This window comes from Dendrobium catenatum, unplaced genomic scaffold (assembly GCF_001605985.2).
Source record: "Dendrobium catenatum unplaced genomic scaffold, ASM160598v2 original_scaffold_76227, whole genome shotgun sequence".
Taxonomy (NCBI): domain Eukaryota; kingdom Viridiplantae; phylum Streptophyta; class Magnoliopsida; order Asparagales; family Orchidaceae; genus Dendrobium; species Dendrobium catenatum.
The window spans coordinates 716865-727706 of NW_021394673.1; the positions used below are offsets into that span (position 1 = coordinate 716865).

The 10842-nt window shown below is 35.0% G+C and overlaps 1 protein-coding gene across 1 annotated transcript; it reads left to right on the plus strand.

Annotated features, from left to right (window-relative positions):
* Positions 1–4053: 4053 nt before the first annotated feature.
* Positions 4054–5525, plus strand: LOC110116579. The gene is made up of 3 exons (XM_020850222.2): positions 4054–4849; positions 4987–5050; positions 5151–5525. The coding sequence occupies exons 1-3, from the start codon at positions 4184–4186 to the stop codon at positions 5165–5167; spliced, it is 747 nt and encodes a 248-aa protein (XP_020705881.1). The 5' UTR covers positions 4054–4183; the 3' UTR covers positions 5168–5525.
* The last annotated feature ends 5317 nt before the right edge of the window (positions 5526–10842 follow it).

Genomic DNA, 10842 nt, shown 5'->3' on the forward strand with positions numbered 1-10842 from the left:
AGCCAACGAGAAGCTTCGGTGGTTTCGGTGGCCGACGATTATTGAAGATCTACCACCGATTTCACGTATGAGAAGCTTCAAATGGGGACGACAATGGAAGCGGGAACGGGAACATCGAACGCAAAAAAGGGTTGGGATAGAGTCGAATGCGAGTGACATATAGAAACAACCAAATTTCAAAATCTGGTTTTGGAGAACCGGATTCGATTCATCGGTAGAGTGGCCACGATTCCAATAGATTTCATTCCGGTTTCAATTAACACCGGTTATACTAAAAGTCTGGACTGGCCGACGAGCTGGTTCCCGATTCAACCGGTTAGGTATATTTATAAATTAAATAATCTTGAAAATTTTACATACTCATTCACGAACAATTATTACGTCCTCCGACCGGAAGTAGAGGAACGTCCGGTCGGAGGCCAAATCGCGCCAAAAAATGAGAAATACCGAGCAATACCAAACAATAACGAGGAATACCGTTCCCAAATAAAACCTTAATGAGAGAATTCTAATGGGGCTGAAATCTTCATGATCCAATTCCAAATGATCTAAAAAAGTATGTTATAAAAAAATTAGAACAGTTCACAAAATTATTTGAAGGTTCAAATGGCCTCTAAATGTGCATAAATATATACAAAATAAGTGTTTTTTATGTGATGCTTCTTAAAAATCAATGATCATTAAAATTAAAAAAAATCATCATCATATTTCTAGCAATATCTTTTTTTTATGACCTTTAGGTCAATTAAGACAAACTCACAGACACATCACATACGTAAGCTTCAAACCCAATGCATCTTAGTTAGTATAAAAAAGAAAACATTTTATGATAAAATATCACAGTTTCCTTATCATTGATTATGAATAGATCGAAGACATTTACTCCCACCTTCCTTTAAGGGGGGGACTTTCTCAATGACTTTTCTTCATCATCTATGAAAACACCTCCAAATTCCTTTTGTTATCATCCCTAGGGGACGAATAATATGATCATGTTTAGCCACCCCCTTGACCTTCCTACGATCGCCTTTATAATTTTGTAAAGATCATGTATGACCTTCACCTCCAAATAAGGAACAATTATTACGTCCTCCGACCGGACGCAGAGGAACGTCCGGTCGGAGTCCAAATCCCGCCAAAAAATGAGTTGTACCGAGCAAATACCGAGCAATACCAAACAATAATGAGGAATACCATCATTTGAAGGCCCAATACCGAGTTATACCGAGCTAAATCGAGAAATACCGAGTTATACAAAAGTTGTACCGAGTTTTTCCTAGAAAAACTAGGTACAACTCGGTATTTCTCGGGACAACTCGGTATAACTCGGTATTTGTCTTCAAAGAGCGGTATTTCTCGTTAATATCAAATAATACCTAGTTGTACCAAGCAAATACCGAGTTTTTTGGCGGGATTTTGCCTCCAACCGGACGTTCCTCAACGTCCTTACACCGGACGTAATAAAAGTTCCCAAATAAGGGACATCTTAATTGTTATTTATTAACTCAACGCCTTTCTTGCGCTACTTCACACACAAATTTTAGCTCATTCTATATCTACTTAGGGCATCTCCAACTGAAAATCTAATTTTTAAATCTCATTTTTCACTCAAAAATATCGTGAAAGTAAAAAATGCAGTGATTCATCTCCAATCGAACTCCATTTTGCCCCGTAACAGTCATTCTCTTCTTTCGCGCGTTTCTTCGGCAAGTTCGGTAGAGGCCAAAAAATGGCGAAGATGAATAGTGCAACGCCAATATTGACGTCGCACTGTTTATCCGCGATGAAATGACGTAAAAATTGCCTGTTTGGTTGGAGCCACGGAAGAATGGCAAACTCTTAGAGCATCTTCAACCGAACACCATACATTTGTATGATGTTCTTTCGTCGCTCCATCCAATTGACATTTTTCTCGCTTTTTTATTGCGAGTGAACAGTGCGACGCCAATATTGCGATGCACTGTTCACCTACACGATTTTTTAGTCTCAACTGGACTTATCGAAGAAACACATGAAAGAGGAGAAAAACGTTTACCTTTTCAAAAGCGCGCAAAATAGGGTTTGATTCGAGATGAATAATGACATTTTTTAATTTCTCTGTATTTTGGAGTGAAAAATGAGATTTTTAGTTGGAGATGCCCTTAGGAGCACAACTCAACCATCCATAATAGGTTCCACAACCTTCCTTTTTCCTCATTTTTTTCAGATTTACTGCCTCCACCTCTATAAGGAAATGGTCCAAAATTCAAATATTCCCTCGAACAATAATCTATTGGAAATTTGAGAAAAAAACCCGATGCTCAAATAATATATTATAGAGGTCATGACTGATTCTTTTGAAGTTTTCAACACTTTCAAACTTATTTTCATAGGATTTCAATCATATTATTTAAAAAATAAAGAAAATTTAAAATTTTTAATAAATCAATGTTGAGAAAATCAGACCGAACAACGAACCGGATTAAGGAGAGATTCACGGTTCGATGGTTTGATCGGAATTGAACCAGATGACTTAATATATATTTATTTTATTTAAAAATAACATAATATTGATATAATTAAGTGGAAGAAGGCATCTAATTTTCTTCCCTCATATCATAATAATATATAATGATAAGTTGATAACTATTAGTAGGGAACCTGACTTATTACTTATACTATAGCTTCTAGCATAAGATTATGATTTAGATGATGAATTTGATGTGTATTTTGAAAGTGAATATGGAAAGAAAAATTCAAGCTGTTAGTTCATGGTTTATAACATAAAGTCAAATTACATCCATTAAAATGTTGATTGATATTATTTTTTTGAAGTATTGTAAGATGGTAGGAATTCATCATAAGATTATATATGGTCCTTATTTTCTAGAAAATAGTTTCTTAAATACTCTAGTAGGAAATATGTAAAGATCTAGATGAATTGTTACATGAGCCGGCGAGAAGCTTCGGTGGCCGATGATTATTGAAGATCCACCACCGATTTCACGTATGAGAAGCTTCAAATGGGGACGACAATGGAAGCGGGAACGGGAACATCGAACGCAAAAAAGGGTTGGGATAGAGTCGAATGCGAGTGACATATAGAAACAACCAAATTTCAAAATCTGGTTTTGGAGAACCAGATTCGATTCATCGGTAGACTGGCCACGATTCCAATAGATTTCATTCCGGTTTCAATTAACACCGGTTATACTAAAAGTCCGGACTGGCCGACGAGCTGGTTCTCGATTCAACCGGTTAGGTATATTTATAAATTAAATAATCTTGAAAATTTTACATACTCATTCACGAACAATTATTACGTCCTCCGACCGGAAGTAGAGGAACGTCCGGTCGGAGGCCAAATCGCGCCAAAAAATGAGAAATACCGAGCAATACCAAACAATAACGAGGAATATCATCACGTGAAGATCCAATACCAAGTTAAACCGAGCTATACCGAGCAATACCGAGTTATACAAAAGTTGTACCGAGTTTTTCCTAGAAAAAACTCAATACAACTCGGTATTGCTCGGTATAACTCGGTATTGATCTTCACAGAGCAGTATTCCTCGTTATTATCCAATAATACCTAGTAATACCGAGCAAATACCGAGTTTTTTTGCTGAATTTTGCCTCCGACCGGACGTTCCTCTACGTCCTTACACCGGACCTAATAAAAGTTCCTCATTCACAATATAGTAGCCACATTAGCAGTCTAATCCTCCTATGAAGAAGACTAGGTATATTTATATTTTTTTAATGATTATCTTAAATTAATTAATCAGCATTATATTTTTAAAAATTTGCCTTCAATAATCTGGTGACTGGCGCCTGTCAACTAGGCTTAGTACTATTTTGGTTTTGGATCCACCAGCGACCATTTAGAGCAATCGGACGGTAGGAATTAAAATTGATCGCTACGCTGCCATCCAGCAGTTTTATCGGTCGCACCGCATAGTTTTTCTATGCGTAGCTCGGATCTCCGTTCATCCAATGCCCGTAACTCACTGGATGAAATGAACGGCTGATCTTAAGCTAAGCTTTCTCTGTGTTTTAAGGGGCACCCTCCCTCCCGGTGCGTAACCAATGCACACAAATCTCCCTCTTCTGCTTCACTTCTGATTTCTTTCTCTCTCTCCCCCCTCTCTCTCTCTTCTTCTTCTTCTTCTTCTTCTTCTACAGAGGGAATTGGTTGTTGTAGATGGTGATCGCGGCGGAAGATGGGGCGGGGATTCGGAGGGAACCATCGAGAATGGTGGAGAAACGTACTTCGCAGTCGACTTCCAGGAAAGCGGACTCACACTCCCGCCTTCATAACTTCTCCTTACCGAGCCTAAGCTGGGGGAACCAGAAGCTTTTACGATGCGTCAATTCATCCAATGGATCGACGGCTGAGGAGCTCGAGATAGCAGCGAGGCGCTCCTCATCGCCATCCTCTGATGAAAGGCGCCAGGCGGTGCAATCACGGTTGAGGACGCCTTTACGGATCCGTGGACAGAAGCGAAGGATTGATGGTGAGGAGGCGGAGGAATCTGCCCCGGCTGTAGCTACTTCGGTGATACCGTGGAATTTGAGAACCAGGAAAGCCGCCTGCAATGCCCAGGCGGAGATCGGACTGAATTTGAATCCTTCATCTTCCTTGTCGCCATCTCCCTCGTCCTTTTCTTCTCCCCTTAAGCAAGACAAGCTTCTTAATCCGGTACGAGTGCTTCGATCGCGATTGGAGGGCTTTGAGAAGGGGGAAAGGCGGAAATTCTCGATTTCTCTCTCGAAGGTGGAGATCGAGGAAGATTTTATTGCAATGAAGGGTACGAAGCTTCCTCGGAGGCCAAAAAAGAGAGCTAGATATTTGCAGAGGCAGCTCGAAGTAAGAAAATCGGATTCAAATGATTATTTGATCTGTATTCTGAATTTATATATGCTTTTCTTCTAATTAAGAAATCTGTTCGCCTATTTGGAATTTAACGGAACTAATTTTTATTTTTCTTCTTCGACTGTTTTCAGGCACTCTTTCCTGGATCATTTTTATCCGAAGTAACACCAGATTTATACAAAATTGGCGAGCGAGGTGATAATTTAGGCTGCCGTTTCTTCGTTTAACCTTTTGTTCCTCTTTCATAATTTTAAGGTTATCGAGAGAGATCTGATGGGTTTCTCTTTGTTTGCAGAGGAGAAACAGACTTGATTCTGAAACTTGATCTCATTAGAAGACGACTAGGAATTTTCAAATGTCCTGATGGTCATTTGATTACGTTGCGCCAGTTAGCTTTGTCATTGTAATAAGACCATGTAAGTAAGTTGTTTCCTGAATGTTCGCTCCAACAAGATTGCATTATTGAGGTGCAAATTGATTTCCTCTCGCTGGTTTTATTTGTTTCTCTTACAGTTTGATCCTTGAAAAGATCTTTGATCTTTTTTTCTTCTTTTCTCTCAAGACAGAAGGTATTCTGTTGTTTTTAGTTTTTACAACTGTGAATTATGTATTTGTGGAACCTAAAAGTTGCCCTTTTTTCAACCCCAAAATAAAGAGATTTGGCATATCATCAATTCATGGCAATCTCAGATTGGATCTCTGCTATTTTGTTAGTATCTTAAATATCATTGAAGAGCTCTTAATTCCATTGTCTATTATTGAAATTCTTTCTCACTTTATAACACAAATGAAGTAATTATAATCCCCATCCATGGCCATAACCCTTGCAAATATCATGATAAATCGTGATTCTGGTGTAGTGATAATCGACATTGTTTCTTCTTGAGAGATTCTTCATTCATTGGAGCCTGTGAAAAAATCAGGATTGACTGCTTGGTTTTAGTTTGTCTATAGGTAAGCCTCCTTTGGGATAGTTTTTTATCTTTTTTTTTTCCGTTGTTTTTAAAATTTTTTGTACTTAATAGATGTTTTAAAAAGCAATAAAAATTTTTCCCAAAAGAAGCTGTAGGATTCATTTAGATTTTTATAAAGTTTGTTATAAATTGTTATGAGAAAAATAAATTTTTTTTTTGAAAGTTATTATAGAAAATAGATTATTAGTCCAAAAAATTCTTGTAAGTACAGAAAAATTTGCTAAACAAAAAATATAAGCGTGGTTTGAAAATTAAAGCAATGAAAAGGCGATTCGAAATGAAGCCTCAAGGTTCGTTTGGAACGGCTTTCTTGTTCCTTCTTAAAGTGAATTTTTAGTAAAAAAATTTAAACTTTTGCATTAAAAAACTACTTTAAGAAGCAATAAGTCTTGATGTCGTTATTGCAATTGGAGGACTGAGAAATTGAAAGTCATATAGTCTCTTCCCTTCAGCATTCACAGTGGTTATATATTCAGCTCTGACTTTTTCTTCTAGTTTACTGAATCCTGGTTGAGAAACTTTCTGGTTCTTTTCCATGTTTTCTATTCTGTCTCTGTTTCTCCTTCCTTCATCTTATTTTTAGCAGAAATGGCTATAGAATTTATATCCATCATGTTTGTCGTAAAGGATTTCCTCATGAATTTGCTCTATTATGGTGCACTGCTACCAATTTAGGGGATCACAGCTACAGTAGGAGACAACATATAATATATTGTTTAAATATATATGGTAATCTAACCTTAAGCTTTTTAAAACAGCTTTCTAGTTTAAATATTAAAATTTTTACTCTAAAAAATTATTTAAAAAAAAAAAAAGAAAATCGTCACAAATGAAGCTTAAGTTAATTCTTAAAAATATATTTCAGCTGTCTCTTCTTAAACTAAAAAAGTATTTTTTTTTTTATAATTATGTTGTATTAATATCATCATTATTTCATTTATCTCATAATATCACGCAACATTTGTTTTGTTGCGTGATATATATGTTATTTATTTATTATTTTTTAATCAAATACATCATAATCTACACATAAAAGAAGAACATCAAAAATTTGTCATCTATATTAAATATTATATATTTTATGTTATAAAGTGCTATTCAATCATATTTTTATTGGGCATGTTGAGCGCTCGACCGTTGATCCAGCGGCATGGCGCCTATTTTTTTTTGTCAATCGCTACGGCACCGCTTCGCCTCCATGAATCATAAAACTTGCATAGGAATATCTCCAAATCTCCATTGTTTTTTTAGCGCAGTGGAAGACAGTTCAAATGTTGATGCATTAAACTCCCATTTTAGAATATGGTGATATGCTCATGTCTGTGTTGTGCTCAGTCAAAAATTATTTTGTGCAGATATTGGATGGCGTCCGGAGATTATTCAGAATGTATCACGTCATGTTTTTTTACTCGGTACCGGTGCTCAGTACCACTATGTATCGGGTGACGTAATGCTTTCTGGTTGATATTCGAACAGTTTGCACAGAATAATTTCTCGTGCTTAGGAGCATTTTGTGATTATTTTTTATATTTATGTTTTTTTTTATATTAGATAAAAATATATTTGATATTTTATATATAAGGTTGTAATTGAGAGTGGTGGGTCGGTTTCACATCTAATCTAAAGTTGACATGTTGAGTATGTTTGTCTAAACTTGATATATTTATTATAGTGGTCAAAATATTGGATTCGACCTAACTTGACCCAGAATTGCATAATTCAATCACGACCCGTTTAACCCATCTTATTATATGGATTATATAAATTTTTTGAATCAAAATGATTTGTTTAACCTGAACATAACCCACCTAATTCAAAGATGAACCGTTTAACCTGAACTTGACATATTAAATCAAAACATCAGTAGAACTCAGGGCAATTTTGAGTTTACAGGTCAACTTAAATCCCACAAAAAAGTTATCAAGTCAACATTTCAAATTCGAACCCAACCTTAAATATAACCAGGTCAACCTGTTTCTAATTTTTTTGTAATTTTAATAAATATTACATAAATCAATTTATGCAGCTATGAGAACATGGTGTGCAAGACTCAATGGCTAAGAGTTCGTGTATTGAAAATAATGAAAAAATATATGAATTATTTCTGATTGTCCTTATATATAATTTGATTTATTTAAAAACAAAAAAAGAATAGTTACAAAATACTTATGGGTGATCGAAAGGGCAAGATTTTGAAATTGTTAAGTTGATATAAATTAAATTATTAGATTAATTGGTTAATGGCACTTAAATTAATGTTTTAAGGGTTTTTAATTCATTTATTGCTTTGCATACCTTCTTAAGCATTGGATAGCAATTTGTTTTTAAAAAGGTTCATTTCAGTACCCTTCAATTGTTTTGACAATTTCATTATTTAGGAGTTATGTTATGACAATAGTTTTGATCATAGTTTTATTTTTATTTAATTATACTTTTAAATTTCAATGTATTTTGAAAAAAAAAATCAAAATAATAATGCATGTTAAATGTCATGCTATGAGCTATTTAAAAATAAATTATATTTGTACAAGTTAACATTTAAAAAATTAGGTTTAAGTTGAGTCGGTCATGTTTGAGCCAAATTATCCTGGTTCAAATTAAGTCAACTTGAATTACTTGATATAAGCTTAAATGAAGCTTGCTAAGCCAGACAGATAGCTCGCCTCAATTATGCAAGTATGGTGTATAAAGTCGGCCCTAGCGACTATACAAATGAGAACTTAGTGATTGGTTATTCAACCATTCGGACAAGCCAAGGCGGTGACTTATTAGCTCGACGGGCGACTTCTTCAAGCTGGATATTCTAATTAGATTACACAATTTTAATAATTGTAATTATTTTTTCTATAATCATGCATATAGCAATTAAATTCTATAATGCCCGAGCCCCAACTCAAATATATTAATAGAGGGTCAACGGACAAGCTCAATTAATACAAATTGTTGGCACTCAAGCTTATTTTATAAAAATCTTTGATTATTTCATCCTAAAATTCTTTCTTTCTCTTTTTTTTTTTTTTTCCTGCATACTTAGTATTATCTATATTGTTTATTGTGATTAGTGATAATTATGAATTTAATATCCTAAAAAGTGTAATAAACGTAGAGCATGCCACAAACTAGCAGGGTACTTTGAGAATCAACTAGAATTTGCATTGTAAGGAAATTTGTAGAATTTGAAGAGAGGATAACAAGAATGATTCAAGGAGCACTATAGTGAATTCGAAGGGCCAGTCTTGGGGTGGAGATACCACCAAGACCTTTTGATTCTATTAAGAGGGAAAGAAGGCTTTCTAGAGCTAGAGCAATGACCTCCATTTCAATGGCTGATACAACTTATTATCTTAGTTGTAATGAGTCAGCCTCAGCTTTTCATTGAAAAGAAATATGGGCTAAGAAGAGAAACTTGCCACTAATAAATGTTTTTAAGGGAGATTATTGAGGCAAAGCCTCTAGAAAAGTTCAAGTTTTCTCACCTGAATTCGTATAAGGCAAAGGCGGATCGATCCAACTAAACATGTCACTTATTTCCTATTGATTGTATCATTGTTTGACATTGATGATGCATTGAAGTTCAAGTTTTGCCTTATTACTTTAACAAATCGTCTCTATGGTTGTATATTTCATCTTCCATTATGGGTGATCACTTCAATTTGTTGAGTTTAAGAGGATGTTCATCACCCTGTGTTCAATATACATATATATGCCATTGAAGTATTTGTTGTCTTTAATACAAATGGGGATCGGAAATAGCCGCGTGAGTCTTTGAGGAGCTTCATTATCCTATTTTAAAAGGAGATACTAGATGTGAAGGATTTAGAGTCGACAGTGGTTCGACATGTAATTGACTTGCAGACATGTAATTGGCTTGTAGCAGCTAGGGACTTTAGTCATGCTCTTGGAACTCAAAAAGAGTAATGCCAATGTAGAGTAGTATAACATTGAGACTATTACAACTACAAAAGTGAGGGGAAAGGAGTAGTATTATATGGGAGAGAAATTTTAACAATGTTCTAAGGAACAAAGAAGTCTCTCCAAAATTTAGAGAAATAAAGAAAAATCTATAGATGACAACAAAGTAATATTTTTTTATTTTATTTTATTTTTTTTCAAAATAGGGAGGCTAATTTAATTGTGTAGAATAATGTATATTAAGTATCATGCTCTAAATAATTAGTTTTTTTAGAATTTAATTAAAAAATTGGTACTAATTATCATTATTTATATTGTTAGTATTCATAACAACTAAGCATTTACAATCAAAGCTTCAGTGGCTTGTCAGCTAAAAATGTCCTTAAGCAAAAGCAGCCCAACACAAGATCATAGCCCACTATGCTTAGCTCATGCCATCAGTCTTCTCTTCAGTCTTATATATATAAACATTAGAATTATATTTGAATAAGATTTTATCTTTTTTGGTGATTGTTTAATAATTAATCAAATATATAAAAAATTATTATTGAATATGAAATTATTTGTTGAAGGATATTAAGATCTCACTAGAGAACGAATCGAGTCCAAGGAGTAAGAGGAAGAGAAAAGTTAGATCTCCTATAAATCTCTTGAAAAAAAGATCTACATGATTGATATGTCATCTCAAAATTATATTGATTGGGCACGAATCTCAAGGCAAAATCAGTTCGGAAATTTCAAAAATTAATTTTGGGAGCATATGAACTCCGATTTCAGCGAGCTTTCAGTCAAACTGAGCGTCTCGGAAATATGAACCCAACGACACCAAGATCAACCCAATCGGAGCCCAAATGAGTCCGAATCAAGGGCTCGAAGCACTGTTGGAATGTTCAAACTGCAATTTGAGTTACCAAACGGTCTCCGATTTTGAAGAACTTATACTCGAATCGAACGGCTCGACGAGACGAATCCAAAGAGCCTAAGATTGCCGAATTCTGACATCATTAAAGCCTTCAAATGCCCAACGAACGGTGCATGATCAAAGGATTCGATATCGGTCGTCCATTCAAAACACTCCCAATTCGCCCCTGATCTCACGCC